The sequence below is a fragment of the Aythya fuligula genome, chromosome 2, assembly GCF_009819795.1.
Source record: "Aythya fuligula isolate bAytFul2 chromosome 2, bAytFul2.pri, whole genome shotgun sequence".
NCBI classification, from domain to species: domain Eukaryota; kingdom Metazoa; phylum Chordata; class Aves; order Anseriformes; family Anatidae; genus Aythya; species Aythya fuligula.
Window position 1 is genome coordinate 65719495 of NC_045560.1, and position 16113 is coordinate 65735607.

General features: G+C 42.9%; 1 protein-coding gene across 1 annotated transcript; it reads left to right on the top strand.

The window, feature by feature from the left end:
* The first annotated feature begins 8630 nt into the window (after window positions 1-8630).
* Window positions 8631-12420, top strand: EIF1B (eukaryotic translation initiation factor 1B). Its single transcript, XM_032181840.1, has 4 exons — window positions 8631-8765; window positions 10489-10652; window positions 11339-11440; window positions 12037-12420. Exons 1-4 carry the CDS (start codon window positions 8735-8737, stop codon window positions 12079-12081), a joined length of 342 nt encoding a protein of 113 aa, XP_032037731.1. The 5' UTR covers window positions 8631-8734; the 3' UTR covers window positions 12082-12420.
* Window positions 12421-16113: the final 3693 nt, after the last annotated feature.

The following is a 16113-nucleotide window of genomic DNA, read 5'->3' on the forward strand; positions in this document are numbered from 1 at the left end:
GTTTCAAGCATTTATTTTTCATTTTTGCTTTTGGTCATTCTGCCTTCGTGAAAGGTTACTGTATGTTCTGGGCAATGAAGATCCACTGTCCCCAGCTATGAGACAGTCTATTTAAATGAGATTCATCAGGCATTTCTCTTACCAAAGTACTATTTTACTCCGTCTTCATTGACTGTAAGTTGTCATCTCTTTCCAGCAGGCCACAACCAAACTATCTTAGTGCTATGTATGGCACTGAGAAGCTTCAAATAAATCATCCTGACTTCTCAGAGTCTTTTCAGGAAGTTGTGTTCTTATTTTATTTAGATATGCTGTTCATAGCAAGACGTATGCTTTGGCTCAGGAAAGCAAGACAGCACAGAAATGCAAAAGACATTCATAATTAGGAGGAACTGGGAAAGAATGATCAAGGGAAAGGAGGTGATGAAAGCATGAACTGGGAAGATCATCTAGAGGACAGTGAAGGGGCATGCAGTGAAGGGGCAGAGTTGTTACTACCTCCTTCTTTCTTCTGTGTTTACTGAGAAGTTGGGCACATGCACACAAACTAAACGTGAAAACCACCACAGCAAAGGTATTTAATGCAGTTGGATAAAGAAACACAAACTTTTTTTTTTTTTCAGCCCACCACTCTCATTGTTTCACATACCAGCACGAGAATAGTTCAAAAATACCACAATGTTGAACTTCTACATGAATCTGCCCAGCCTTCATACTGAGGTAGAAAATTACTTCTGTGTTTGGAATGAAGTGATAAAATATGGCCATTCTGATCTTGCTTATATTTGAATGAGAGGGAGAGATTTGAGACTTGTGCTGTCTGGAGCTGGGAATTCTTACCTGACTAACCAGGAAATATTTTATCAGTAATTGCACTAATTGAGTTTGGAGGATTCATGGAAAGTTGTATTCAGTCTATTCTGAAAACCATGTCAAGTCAAACAACAAGGAGTGACCATTAATTATGTCTGGATTTACACTGAAGCTCTTCTCTTCTAACATTATTCAGGATTAGAGAAAAGCCAAGACTGGCTTTATTTTGGAGCAATTTTTTTCTTTGAGAAACAGGACCATCTACTGGTTAAGACAGAAATTAGCCTTTTGCTCATCACAGAGCAAGAAATGAACCTCCACTAGGTTCATACAAAAGCATGTGTATCTCAAGATCATATAAGCCAGCTCTCTAACAAGTTGGAGTGCATATCCAAGTGTTTACCACCACCACAGTGCCAGCTTTGCACAGTTCTCCCAGCTATCACAGGCTTACTGGAACAACTGTCAGCAGCTGGGCAGCTCAGGCATGGGCTACAGATCAGGGCATCGATCAAGCTCCCTAAGCCCTTCCTTAGCACACTGTGGAGGCTTTGTATCAGTTTTAGAGTGCAGATGGAAAAATTCAAGCCAGATTTGGCATGGTTACAGCCACTTTCAAAACCACATTGCTGACAGTGTAGATAGAGGGAAGATTTCTTCTGAAACTTTTTCTATTCTTCCTCTCTGCTAGAAGCATTACACAGCCTTCAGCATAGCACTTAGATATGCATGACTGACAAATGTGGCTGGCTATAGTAGGTAGACCCATGTAGCAGGAGCAAGGAAGAGTACAGTTCAAGAAATAAAGGATGGAAGTAATTTGGCCTGTCTTGAGGGATCCAGCACTGTATTCCAGCATTTGGTCATTATTTTCAGATTATCAACATTAGGCCAGAACAGGCATACTTCTGGTACTGGAGTAGAGCTGAATTTATGTATAAAGTAGTTGCATTGATGGAATACAGGATAAGTGCTGCTATCTGCTATTTGCACATTCCATGCACAATTGCTTTGTCAGGCAACTTAAACTGATGTTTGAACACTGCATACTTCAAGCAATAATTGTCTGGGTTTCCAGGCTGTAGCAAAAGGACAGTCAGCACAGGGTCTGCTATGGCCTGGTAAGGCAGAACACAGGACCATGTCCAGGGGATCTGCCTACATGAGCAATCCCTGGTTAAATTAACAGACCTTTTGGCTTTGTAAAGGCTCCTAAGGAATAAAAAAATCAGTATTAGGGTGCTGCACATGAAAGTGTGTATATATATATATATGTGTGCACATATATACACAAACAAACAAAAACCCGAGTGTTGTTCATTCCACTTATTACAGAGATGATTGAAGGGAGCTTAAGGTAAGGGCATCCTTATGTGTACACATGCCATGACAGATATCATTCAGAATCGTACTTAAAGCAAGGCTTTAGCCCTTACCACTTGGTTTACTTCTTTCCTGACACATAGCTCTTGTGCTATTTCAGGCTCAAATTTCCAACACAACAATTCTCTGGAAGAATTATATTTCTCCCAACTGTCTGGGTTACTTGTTACTCCTGAAGGGCAGCTGAAGTACTTCTGGGGGTACTCAGTAAAGGTGGGGTTTTGAATTACCATGGCATTGTGTGCAAAAGTGTAGTTGATGGCTCCATTGTGTCGTATTTTTCACCTGCATGCCAGTGAGCCCCTGGATTTCATCCTTGCAGCTGATCCAGTCATAAATAACCTTCAGTGATTCACATACCATTTGACAGATGAACTGCAATACTGTCAAAGGAAAGCTCTAATTGCTATTAATAACCACGTCTTGCAACCATTACACTTAAATAGCTTGAAGCCATGATCAGGATAATTAGAAAAGATGTTCTTCTTTTTCTGCAGAATAGTTACCAAGTTCTATATTAGTCATGGAATAGCAAGAGTATTGGTCCAAGACCATTGCTTAAGCACTGATATCAAATAGATATTAGTGAACGGGATTAACTCCAGTCTTGTATCTAGAAAAATTAGCTGCAATCTGAAGTTTAACCCTAAGCAACAATGCCTCCACAGCCAGATGCAGCTGGAAGCCTTCACTACCAAGATTTTCACAGCCACAGCAGTGGCTGCTCAAGGCCATGGAGAGGACTCAGTGAAGGCAAGGGACCTCAGGACAGCTGCCAAGGGGGCAAAAGCAGGACAAGCAGCACATCTCCAGCAGGATGTCACCTGTCTCTACCCACAGTGACCAAAACCTGGTGCAAGGTGGTGGCAAAGACAATGTTTGTGTCAGATCTAAGTGATGGATATGACATAGAGACCTGCAGCTCCCTCTAAGGAAGGCAGCTGAGAGAGAGCTCTTTGCATTGGCACAACCTTGCAGAGACCGCACACCAAAGCACATGGATGCTAAGGCTGGCTGCCAAGGGAACAATAAGAATGCCTGACATGGCCCTTGTTTTAATTGTCACCCACTGCATGCCAAGATGCAATCAGGATTTGTTTCCGTTCCCTCTGTAGCTGTCAAGGTTTGCACTTAAGAACTGGTCTGATTTTGTCAGGACAACGAAGTCACACCTTCTTGGCTTATAAAGCAGCTTTTTTGTTTCCCAGACACCAAATCTCTCATTTGTAAACTGTACAATAAATCTCACAGATGCACCATGAGCCCATGGGCCTGGGTTAACCCTACTAAGAACTACAAGTACAAAACTATTTAAAATGTATAAAGGTTCAAAGTACAAGGACTTCTGCAGTGAGCAAAGAACTCACCTAAGCCTGCACACTTAGGCTTTCCTTTTGTGTCCGAAGATCCACTGTCCTCTCATCCATAGCCTGTCCCAGCCTCCGTCCTCTTTGGTTGTCCCAGCAGAACTGCTGCAGTATTATGCAAGTGAAGTGGAGTTGACGTTCTAAACTTTGAGTTTGTTTTTATAACCCCAATCAGTTTGCTGATCTATTTCATCATGATGCCTTACAGAGACGGTGGTAGTTGTCCAGACAAGGTAAAGAAACTATGGGCTGGAAGAAAAAGGGAAAAAAGGAAAAAAAGGAAGAGCAAAACAGGATGCCTGCTTTGCTGCTGGGAAAAAGTTTCATCATGTTATGTTTCATCATGTTATGATGAAAAAGTTTTCATCATGTATGAAGTGGTAATTCATGTCGAGAAGATGGTTGATATTAATAAAGAAGGGGGAGATTTGGGAGCGTGGCCAGAGTTGCTTGACAACTTAACATTGCTTTTACATACTAAACCCGAGTATGCCTATATATACGTACAATCAGGAAAGGTAACAAACAATCCTTTAAGTTACATGACTTAACAGTCTCCAATTTCCATTCCAATTCTTGATTACAAAAAACAGTCTCCATTTTCCAATCCTTTTGAACAATATGTCTTGCTTTAAGTTGTCAAGCAACTCAGTCTTCAGGCCTTATGTACCCCTTTCTTCCCGGATCGAAGAAAAGCATATCCATCTCCTTTTCAAGGCCAATAGGGCCTAGGACAAAAGGCACGTCCAGGTCACCAGGGGGCAGAACAGCAAAGGCCTTCGACGGCTGTAGCAGCAGAGGGGCCCATGGCATAGCAGTCGGATCAGTAAAGGAGCCCGCAGCTCCCTCACTGTCTGGTAAACCACACGTTTCTGACTGTGGTCCCACATGGCTCTTTAAGGCCTCAGAGATTGCTCGCCAGGTGCCGAGCAATCCCACTGCAACCTTGTCATTTCTAGTTGCAGAGTCCCACACCTTGACCTCAATTTGGTCCCATATTTCAGGATCATAAACTGTCCAATTGTTAATAAGGAGAATAATGTGTAAGGTTACCAGGACAGTCTTAGTTTCTAAGGACGTATGATTCTCCATAATGCGCAACTGCTTACCAGCGAGGGGCAGTTGTGTGCACAGGTCCGCTTCTCTCAGCTCGAGCTTCTTCCCAGCTCCAGTACGCCTATTTCCAGCGACTTTCTGTACAAGCTTTTCTGAGCAGTTTGCTGATTTTGGCCGAACCTATCTTCATGAGGCAATCAATGTGCCTGTTCCCGTCCTGGTCTCCATCCTGCTAGCCTGTTCCTCTTCACTCCTTTTTTCCTGCTTCTTTATTGTTGACATAACTTCATCATGTTGCCTTTTTTTTTTTATCTTGAGGGCAGGCTCCCCTCTTATACCCTTTACCCCACAGCAGTCCTTTTCAAAAACAACTTTTCATTGGTCAAACAACTTTGCATATAACAACAGCAAACACCCAAAAACTTCCATGCCTTAAGGCCTGGAGAACAAGAAACCCAAGACTGCATGGAGTCTCCTGAATCACCCTTCTTTGTTCCCTCTAAACTCTTTTACATTCCTGATGGCCTCATCGTTAAGAGTCTGATGTTCTCATCAACCACAGGGCTTTCCGACCCCCATGGACATGCTCCCAAATCTCCCCCTTCTTTCTTAATATCAACCATCTTCTCGACACGAATTACCACTCCATATATAACAGGTGTCTTGAGCTTGGTCAATCTGCCCAGAAGGTCTCTCTGTGACTAGTTTGGCATCCTCAATCCACATACACTGTTCGAATTTGTAGCACACCTCTGTGACTGAAGCAGGCACCACAAGCCTTGTAATTAGCATCTCCCCATCCTCCCATTGCTGTCCCCATAATGCCCTTTGCAGCCACCTGGGTAAGACTTAGACAACCCTTCTCTGCAAGCCATATTGCAGTGAAAGGCTTCACTGATGGCAGCACAAGGTAGGTAGAGGGTTTGATCCGTGACAAATCATCCTGCTTCCCCCAGGGGAAAGAGGAAAACCTCCCTACAAAATGCAGGGAGGGAGGGAGAGATGGAGGGAGGGAGGAAGGGAGAAATATCCTGGCAGACATGCCAATGGAACTAGGTTATTGTACATCTGCAAAGCCATTAATCACCTCCTGAAGACTGGCAAGCTTTGTAATGCAAGCAATTTTTTTTCAAGGCAGAGGTTTAAATGCAAGCTTTTACCACTGCAGTCCCAACAAGGGAAGAAGCACGTGAGGAGACACTGGTGCTTTGTGTGGTGCTGACTGTCTCCCCCAACACACCCCTGGCATTGAACATATCACAGAATCACAGAATCACAGAATTTCTAGGTTGGAAGAGACCTCAAGATCATCAAGTCCAACCTCTGACCTAACGCTAACAGTCCCCACTAAATCATATCCCTAAGCTCTAGATCTAAACGTCTTTTAAAGACTTCCAGGGATGGTGACTCCACCACTTCCCTGGGCAGCCTGTTCCAATGTCTAACAACCCTTTTGGTAAAGAAGTTTTTCCTAAGATCTAACCTAAAACTCCCCTGGCGCAACTTAAGCCCATTCCCCCTCGTCCTGTCACCAGGCACGTGGGAAAACAGACCAACCCCCACCTCTCTACAGCCTCCTTTAAGGTACCTGTAGAGAGCAATAAGGTCGCCCCTGAGCCTCCTTTTCTCCAGGCTAAACAAGCCCAGCTCCCTCAGCCGTTCCTCGTAGGACTTGTTCTCCAGGCCCCTCACCAGCTTTGTCGCCCTTCTCTGGACCCACTCAAGCACCTCGATGTCCTCCTTGTAGCGAGGGGCCCAAAACAGAACACAGTACTCAAGGTGCGGCCTCACCAGAGCCGAGTACAGGGGGACGATCACCTCCCTAGCCCTGCTGGTCACACTGTTTCTTATGCAAGCCAGGATGCTGTTGGCTTTCTTGGCCACCTGAGCATACTGCTGGCTCATATTCAGCCGACTATCAACCATCACTCCCAGGTCCTTCTCTGCCTGGCAGCTTTCCAACCACTCATCTCCCAGCCTGTAGCTCTGCTTGGGGTTATTGCATCGCAGGTGCAGGACCCGGCACTTGGGCTTGTTAAACTTCATGCAGTTGGCCTCAGCCCATTGGTGCAGCCTATCCAGATCCTCCTGCAGAGCCTTCCTACCCTCAAGCAGATCAACACACGCACCTAGCTTGGTGTCATCTGCAAACTTACTGAGGGTGCACTCAATGCCCTCGTCCAGATCATCGATGAAAATATTAAAGAGGACCGGCCCCAGCACCGAGCCCTGGGGAACGCCACTAGTGACCGGCCTCCAACTGGACTTGACTCCATTTACCACGACTCTTTGGGCCCGGCTATCCAGCCAGTTTTTAACCCAACGAAGCGTGCGACACTCCAAGCCAAGAGCAGCCAGTTTCTTGAGGAGAATGCTGTGGGAGACAGTGTCAAAAGCCTTGCTGAAGTCAAGGTAGACCACATCCACAGCCTTTCCCTCATCCACTAAGCGCGTCACTTTGTCATAGAAGGAGATCAGGTTCGTCAAGCAGGACCTGCCTTTCATAAACCCATGCTGACTGGGCCTGATCGCCTGCTTGCCCTGCAAGTGCTGTGTGATGACTCTCAAGAGGATCTGCTCCATGAGCTTCCCTGGCACTGAGGTCAAACTGACAGGCCTGTAGTTTCCCGGGTCTGCCCTCCGGCCCTTCTTGTAGATGGGCGTCACGTTTGCTAGCCGCCAGTCAACTGGGACCTCCCCCGATAGCCAGGACTGCTGATAAATGATGGACAGTGGCTTGGCCAGCTCCTCTGCCAGTTCTCTCAGTACCCTTGGGTGGATCCCATCCGGCCCCATCGACTTGTGCACATCCAAGTGCCGTACCAGGTCACCAACCAGTTCTTCGTGGATAGTGAGGGCCACATCCTGCTCCCCATCCCCTTCCACCAGCTCAGGGTACTGGGTATCCAGAGAACAACCGGTATTGCTGCTAAAGACTGAGGCAAAGAAGGCATTAAGCACCTCCGCCTTTTCCTCATCTCTCGTCACCAAGTTTCCCCCCGCATCCAGTAAAGGATGGAGATTCTCCTTAGTCCTCCTTTTTGTGTTGACATATTTATAAAAATGTTTTTTGTTATCTTTAACAGCAGTAGCCAGATTGAGCTCCAGATGAGCTTTGGCCTTTCTAATTTTGTCCCTGCACAGCCTCGCAACAGCCTTATAGTCCTCCTGAGTGTCCCACCCTCTTTTCCAAAGATTGTAAACCCTCTTTTTTCTCCTACGCTTAAGCCACAACTCTCTGTTGAGCCAGGCTATTCTTCTTCCCCGCCAGCTCGTCTTTGGGCACGTGGGGACAGACCGTTCCTGTGCCATTAAGATTTCCCTCTTGAAGAGCGCCCAGCCTTCCTGGACTCCTCTGCCCTTCAGAACCGCCTCCCAAGGGACTCCACCAACCAGTGTCCTGAGCAGCTCAAAGTCAGCCCTCCAGAAGTCCAATACAGCGGTTTTACTGGTCCCCTTCCTGGCCTTGCCAAGAATAGAGAACTCCACCATTTCGTGGTCACTGTGCCCAAGACAGCTCCCGACAATCACATCCTCCACCAGTCCACATCTTTTTGTCCAGGAAGATATACCTGAAGAAGAGGTTTTATTCCCAAATTGTCTGAATGGGGAGTGGTAAGGTGAAAGAAAAAACACCCCGATTCGAGGACAGCTTGGAAGGTCAGCCCAGCTTGGAAACACAGAAACAGCAGCACCCAAACCAGAGGCAACCCGACAGCAAAGGGAACCCCATGGGGGCACCCCAAAAGTTAGCCTCAATAATGAGAAGCTTCTGTGACCAGGGGCTTATACTGTGGGGAAGTGAGTGTCCAGGCAAGTTATTTCCAGGTGCCCGTGGTCTCAGGAGGAGATGCGGCGGCTGCTGCCCCTTGACCATGCTGTGGGGCGGTGTGCTATGGGCAGGCGGCTCTCACCACTCCTCTCCTCCTAGCTCTCGCATTTAGTCCTCCCCCCCCTTCGCCTCCCTCACAGATGCGTTACCCCTCCCTTTCCTCTCGCTGCTCCTCCCCTCCTCGCTCCTCACCTCCGGCGGCGCTGCGGAGCTGGAGCCGTGACGGGAACGGAGTCAACCGCGGCCTTTTCCACGCTGCGCCAGCCTCCCGCCGCAAAATCGCATGTCCTCTATCCAGAACCTCCAGTCCTTCGGTAAGGGGAGCCTACGCCGCCCCGCTCCTGTTCCCCGGCCCGTCGCTTGCCTGGGTGTGTGGGAGCACCCCGAGCAGGACTCGCTGATGGCTGCAGCCCCCAAGGTCTTAACGTCTAGGTGGGCAGAGGGAGGCCGGGTATGGTGTCAGGGAAGGGGATTTTCTGCTTACTGCCTCCGCTCCAATTAAAAAAGCGCCTTGCTTTACTGCAAGACTGCCTTTTCCTTGCTAATGCCCCAAAACCTGATATGCCCTACCTATGATACTATTTGCACAGATTGAGCTGTATGGGTGGTAGGTTATTTCTCTTGTATTAGTATGGAAGTTTACCTTACTGGGCTGTGGTTCTCCAACTTCCTCATCTATAGATAACAAAAGCAAGCAAAAAAATACTTTGTAAGATAATGTTGTCAAGCTTTTAGTGTTTTAACTCTGTCTTTGTGCACATAGGAGACATATTAGGAGGTTATGTAAATCATCATTTGGGAGTTTAGCCCACAGGATTTCTTTTAAGTTATTCAGTGTAAACACCTACAGTGTTGGCTCATCTCCAACCTAAGCTTAGACTCTGCCAAGCCACCTTTGTGTCAAGGCTCCCTTTTTCTTCTACCTTTTCTTTGAAATATTAATTCCGTTCCTTTTTTTGCTGAAGTTGTATTCTTTTGGTATGTTTGTTTTAAGTGGATGGCAAAACTTGATTGGTGTTTTTAGATTTGTGTTTTGGATGGAAGTTTAGGAAGTCATAACTTGCACAAATGTTGAACCTATGTTTCCTGTAATGAGGCTCTTCAATATGGTTCTGACTAGTATCCAAAAGTTATTGGGTATGTTAATACCAAGTTAAACAAAACAAAAATCCAACAACTTAAAGCAGTTCTTTCTTCAAGGTTTATTTGGAGGACCTACAGATTAGGAAACTTCTAGGTAGAATAGCGTCAGTATTAAATAAGCTTTTGCGGAGAACAAGAAGCATAACCTGGAAACCTTTCTTTTTCAATGCCTTCGAGTTTTAAGTGTTAGGTATATTTAAGCTTGGAAGCATTTGAGAACAGACCTTTCTGTAGTTGAAGTATAAGTGAACTGTGTTACACTTATGGCCTAAAACTACTGACTGACTGAACAGCGCTGGTTTAGAAACAGCTGTAGTCATCTATTAATGTCTGTTGCTGTGTTTTGTTTAGGTTATGAGTTTAAGCTGGTAGTGTGGTAGCTGTCAAGAGTGTAAGATTCCTGAACTTGATTCCTGAACTGAGTGTGTTTGCAAGAGCTCTTTTATTTTTCTAAACCAATTATCTGATAAAAGATATGACCTCTCCCTGCAAACTGTATTTTACTTAAAAGTATATGGCTGTCTAAAACATTATGTGCACTTAACGTTCTTTAAAAACCATTTTTCAGGTGTAGAGCTTCATGATTCATGGCTTACAAGAAATAGTGCAGTCAATCAATACTGTAGCTGGCAATTGTCCATATTCAGGAAGGTATTAAAGAAGTTAGATGCATGAGAGCACTGTGGTGAGTTAGTAGGCTAGGTAAGGGATAATACAGATGTAGAAGAAAGTAGAATGTATTTTAAAATGGGAGAAAATGGCAAAGTTACCCCCTAAAGACCAACCTTTGGGAGGTGAGGAACTTGAACTTGTCTGATAGTTTTTGAGCTTGAGTTTATCTTGCATGGGAATTTAAAAAAAAAAAAAAAAAAAAAAAACTTTTTCTTTTTGCAGACCCCTTTGCTGATGCAACAAAGGGTGACGACTTACTCCCAGCAGGGACTGAGGATTACATTCATATAAGGATCCAACAGCGAAACGGAAGAAAGACACTGACAACTGTTCAGGGAATTGCAGATGACTATGACAAGAAGAAACTTGTGAAAGCCTTCAAAAAGGTGAAGTTCTTGATTTGATTTTAAGAATAAAGGTACTATATAAAGGAGAATGATAGTTATTAATGCTAAATAACAGAACAGTTGTTTTATCTCATTCTTGCCAGCGCACATCACTTCCATATTCAGCTTAATCCCTTTCTCTGTCTTTCTCAAAACTCCTCTTGGTGTCCAGTGACATTGCTTCATGCTAAAACGCTAAAGATTTCTATCCTATAAAGAATTAAGTAAAAAATATTCTGGGCGTTGATGTGAGGTATAAGATCAGTTCAAAGTAGAACTATTTTTGCATTCCTGCTTCTTTCATTGTTGGGTTACTGCTGAAGTAGAGATCATTCTTGTAGTAGTATGAAAATATTTTAAAGTAATGCAGAGTTGAAAGACTGTATCTTAAGCCTTTGTTTTTCATTCTTGTAATGAGCATTGGCTAGTTCCTCCTTCATGGTGGCTAATCCCATCTTTACTTGAATTTACCATCAGCAGCTTGGTTAGTCTCTGTAAGCATTACCAAACATACTCCATTTACTCTCAAAACTAGTGTAGACCAGATCATGCCTTTGCCTTGCTTGACATCAGTATTTAGCAAGCAGCTTCTGTGACAAGATTCAGAAAAAGAAAAGCAGAAAAGACTTTCTTAGCAAAATCATAATGTACATTCAGTGTCTTAAAACATGAATGTCTCTTTCTAGAAATTTGCTTGTAATGGTACTGTGATTGAACATCCTGAATACGGTGAAGTTATCCAGCTTCAAGGTGACCAGAGGAAGAACATTTGCCAATTCCTTTTGGAGGTGAGAGAGTAAAGATAATCATTTTGCAATATTCTGAACCTGTGTGGAAGCAATGGTGTAACAGCTGACAAAAGATGTTAATTAAGCAGATGTCCACTCTTCCTTTATGCTTGCAGCCAAAAAGTAAATTGACACTTGAATCACTTATTGGAGGTTTACTCTCATCCTACAAGAATCAAAGTGCCTTAGAGTGCATTTACCGCACTACAACATACAACTTGTTTTCTCGAAGTACAATTCAGGTTCTTTATTTGTAAAATGAAGTGTTTGCAAACAGTAATTTTGAGACTGAAACTACTACAGAGGAAAGAGGCAATCGCCACTCGCTTACTGGTGTAAACCATGGTGGAGAGTTTCTAAACTGCCAAAGAGTAATTGCTAGGACTACAGAACAAATGCAGTATCTAAGAAAATTTTATTTTTTGAATAGTAAATTCTTCTGTGTGACCCAGAAATGTTTTGGAAACAGAACGCTGCTTTCTTGAGGATATACTGTATTTCAATTTCTTTGATCAAAGTACAAGATTGTGGTAATTTGATATCACAACACTATAAACATGTAAGCTTTACTGAAATATGTTGCTTTTTTCCTTTAGATTGGCATTGTCAAGGAAGAACAACTGAAAGTTCATGGTTTCTAAAATACCTGTACTCCTGTGAAGAATCCTGCAATATTTGGTCTTACCTAGCATGGCTTTTCTGTGAAAAATGAATCTTTGCAGTGAATGGACTTCCCTGTTACCTGAATGTTTAAAATCTGGTTCAGATTTGTATGACTGTGTGAAATGTGTGGTATGTAGACTAGAAACACATAAGAAAACTTCAGTAAGGTGGTAATGAAGACAATTGTGAACTTCAGCACATTTCCAATGGAAATGTTTTAGTGATGATTGTTCAGTTTTACTCTTCATCTGACTTACCTGCGTGGGTTGTCTTAAAATAGTATGTATTGCTTAAAAAATATAAGTTTATTCATATATTTTCTGGAATATCTTGAAATGCTTGAGCTTAAGGTTTAAACTAGTATAGTAGCCTTGCTACAGAATGTCTAAAACTGATTTGTGGCAAGTACATCTCACTGCTTATTGAATAAATTGGCAAATCTATGTGATGAAGTATAAGCTAATTAGTAGACTAGCTTGATGCGATCATATGCTGTAGCGGTAGGACTAGAGCTTTAAGTCTCTTGTGTAGGCATATCTAGGTAGCAGTGTAGTAAGACATTGTTTGCTGAGTAACTGAGTCTTCTTTCCAAAACTTACTACAGTGACTGTGTAGTAGTAGTGTTAAGTATAATAGGACTAACATAAGCTGAAATACTTACAGCTGCTGTTACTGAGAGCATGTTAAACATCTAGGTCTTAGATGCTACTGCCAAAAGATTTGAAGGAAGTACATAGAATTTTATATCTCTTCTGCTAGTGAGTGAAGGAGAAGAATCTTGAATTGGCTTCTGCAATGACTGAGCATTTAATGTTGGCAAGTACAATACTTTAATTAGCTGGTAGTGTTAGTTGCAGAAGTAAAGGAGGGAACAGGCTCTACACTAAAGTTTTTTCCAAGTTTGAAAAGCCTTACTGTGATTAATGGTTAACATGGAGATTTATTGCTGTGGGGTTTGGGTGTTATTACAGAAAGATGATTTGGGCTACTTTTCTAGCAAGTAATTAATTTGGTGTTATTTGAAGTTATAATACTTTTTAAACCAAGCTCCTCATCTAATTTTAGTTAGCTGTCAGTGTTTGGTATTCTGCTTGCAAGATAAGACTCTTAACAGAATGAAATGATTTTACCTGGTCAAACATGAGGCTCCTTTCTTCATTGTGAGGTAGACATGGAACTTTTCTCTGAAACAGCTGAAACAACACTGAGCTGGCAAACCGTAATAGTGGGGAGTTGGTTTTTTTTTTTTTTTTTTTTTTTAATTAAAAAAAAAAAAAGCCTTGTAGTGTCATGTATTCCTTGTAAAGGAAGAAAGATTTCTTTACTACTGAAACTTATTAGCAGCTTATTCAGGAAAAATGTGACTACCTAAATAGTCAGGAAATGTGCAAAACATTAGTTTTTACTGCCTGTATCCATACTCTTTTAAGTTCAGAGACTTGCCTTTCTAGACAAATGCTAAATTTTAACTCATTTTAATTCATTTAGATTAATTTAGATATGAAATTTTATGTCGCTAACAACAATTAGGGAACCATTATAGAGCATTCATATGACAACTTTGTACTCTTGTCTAGGTAATTATACTTGTAAGAATCCAGTGTCCAGTCACTCCACAATCTTTTCCTGGTGTTACAGTTTGTACTGTTCCAGAAGTGGGGTGTTTGAGAAAACAGTAAACTCTTAAGGTATAATGTACTCGGGATGAGGAAGGAAAGCAAAACAAAATGTCAGCACACACAACTGAAATCCAAAGAATAAGTCTTATGCTAGTCTAACACATTAGTAGAATAAAGTCATTTTACCACAGGTTTGCCTAGTCCTGATTCATGAGTATTAAAATGATTAATCCTTTGGGGATACATAGCACTTAATGATCTCCACTTTATAAAATACCAGAAAGACACTTAAAGCTTGTTCTCCTGCCCAATAGGAAAAAAAAAAAAAAAAAGCAGTAGTCTGCTATTTCAGTGTTACTACATGAATACTTCTACTGGGTTTTTGAGCTGGAGATTAACGAATTATTAACGAGTCTCACATGTTACCAAGTCAGTCTTCATTTCAGATGATGTTCCATTAACTTTTACTGCTGAAGCTTGAGTCATTTCTCTGTACTCATTCTACTTGAAATAAGAAAAAAAAAAAAAAAACTTCATTTGAAAGTCCTTTCTGATAGGAGGAATCTTGAGTTGATAGGGAGCTTGATTTTTGTGCTGTAGTAGTAGGGTTTTGTGTTTTGACTTTGAAGGTCAAAATTGAGAGAACAAGCAGTACATTTTGAGTTTAAATAGATGGGATTTGTGGCAGTGAACAAAACCTCATCTTTTAGAGGGGGAAAGAGAAACTTGTATGTTTTTAAAATAAGAATAGTGTCTTGAGATTGGGCTCAAGGTTAGCTATAAATCTCTGCATTTTACAGAGAAAAAGCCTCTACAGTTTCATATTCTATCGTGTAACACTAAAAATTCTTTCTCAGAGCTCAGCCTATTTGAAATACAGGCTGATGTTTCAAGAATGCTGAAAAACATGGGACTTCAGAAAAGAATTAATGCAATATGTGTTTCCACGGTGAAGGCGGTTTTCAAACTTTTCACATATTTCAAAATAAGTTAGAAAATAGTGTGTCACCCATAATATTTGAGACAGGAAAAGGGAGCTAGTAATGTGGTAAGGATTGAAAGTGTGCAAGCTTGGATGACAAATGGTTGTTTCTTTTTGTTGGCATATGTACTCCAAATCTCCAGCACTGCCTGAGTGATATTTAGGCTTAATCACCAGCTCTGGTTGTGTGAATGGACTGTTGTTTCAAATTCATAGCCTTGATTTACATAGGTATGTTAGGCTTTTGCAGCTGGCTTTCAGCTAATAAACTGGAGTAAGCTGTTGCATCAATTTGAATTGTCTTTTTAGAGCCTATTTAATGCAGCTGTGAGCAATGAGACAATGCTTCTCAAACTGGCAGCAGTCAGTACTTGTAGAAGATGAGATGTGGTGACTTAAGTATGTAAACTTTCTACTTGTGTAAATTATCAGAGACTTGACCTTCACCTGCGGTCTGCCAAATTGTACATGTTCTTTGAACAGCCTAAACAAAAAGCATTTTATTCTGGAGAACTCCTGGGGGCAGGGGCTGGGGGGAGGTGGGGGAGAAGACTGAAAAAACTCATTAGGACTTAAGTTTGTCTTAAATCACAGAATTTTCTAGGTTGGAAGAGACCTCAAGATCATCAAGTCCAACCTCTGACCTAACACTAGCAGTCCCCACTAAACCAAATCTCTAAGCTCTACATCTAAATGTCTTTTAAAGACTTCCAGGGATGGTGACTCCACCACTTCCCTGGGCAGCCTGTTCCAATGTCTAACAACCCTTTTGGTAAAGAAGTTTTTCCTAAGATCTAACCTAAAACTCCCCTGGCGCAACTTAAGCCCATTCCCCCTCGTCCTGTCACCAGGCACGTGGGAAAACAGACCAACCCCCACCTCTCTACAGCCTCCTTTAAGGTACCTGTAGAGAGCAATAAGGTCGCCCCTGAGCCTCCTTTTCTCCAGGCTAAACAAGCCCAGCTCCCTCAGCCGTTCCTCGTAGGACTTGTTCTCCAGGCCCCTCACCAGCTTTGTCGCCCTTCTCTGGACCCACTCAAGCACCTCGATGTCCTCCTTGTAGCGAGGGGCCCAAAACAGAACACAGTACTCAAGGTGCGGCCTCACCAGAGCCGAGTACAGGGGGACGATCACCTCCCTAGCCCTGCTGGTCACACTGTTTCTTATGCAAGCCAGGATGCTGTTGGCTTTCTTGGCCACCTGAGCATACTGCTGGCTCATATTCAGCCGACTATCAACCATCACTCCCAGGTCCTTCTCTGCCTGGCAGCTTTCCAACCACTCATCTCCCAGCCTGTAGCTCTGCTTGGGGTTATTGCATCGCAGGTGCAGGACCCGGCACTTGGGCTTGTTAAACTTCATGCAGTTGGCCTCAGCCCATTGGTGCAGCCTATCCAGATCCTCCTGCA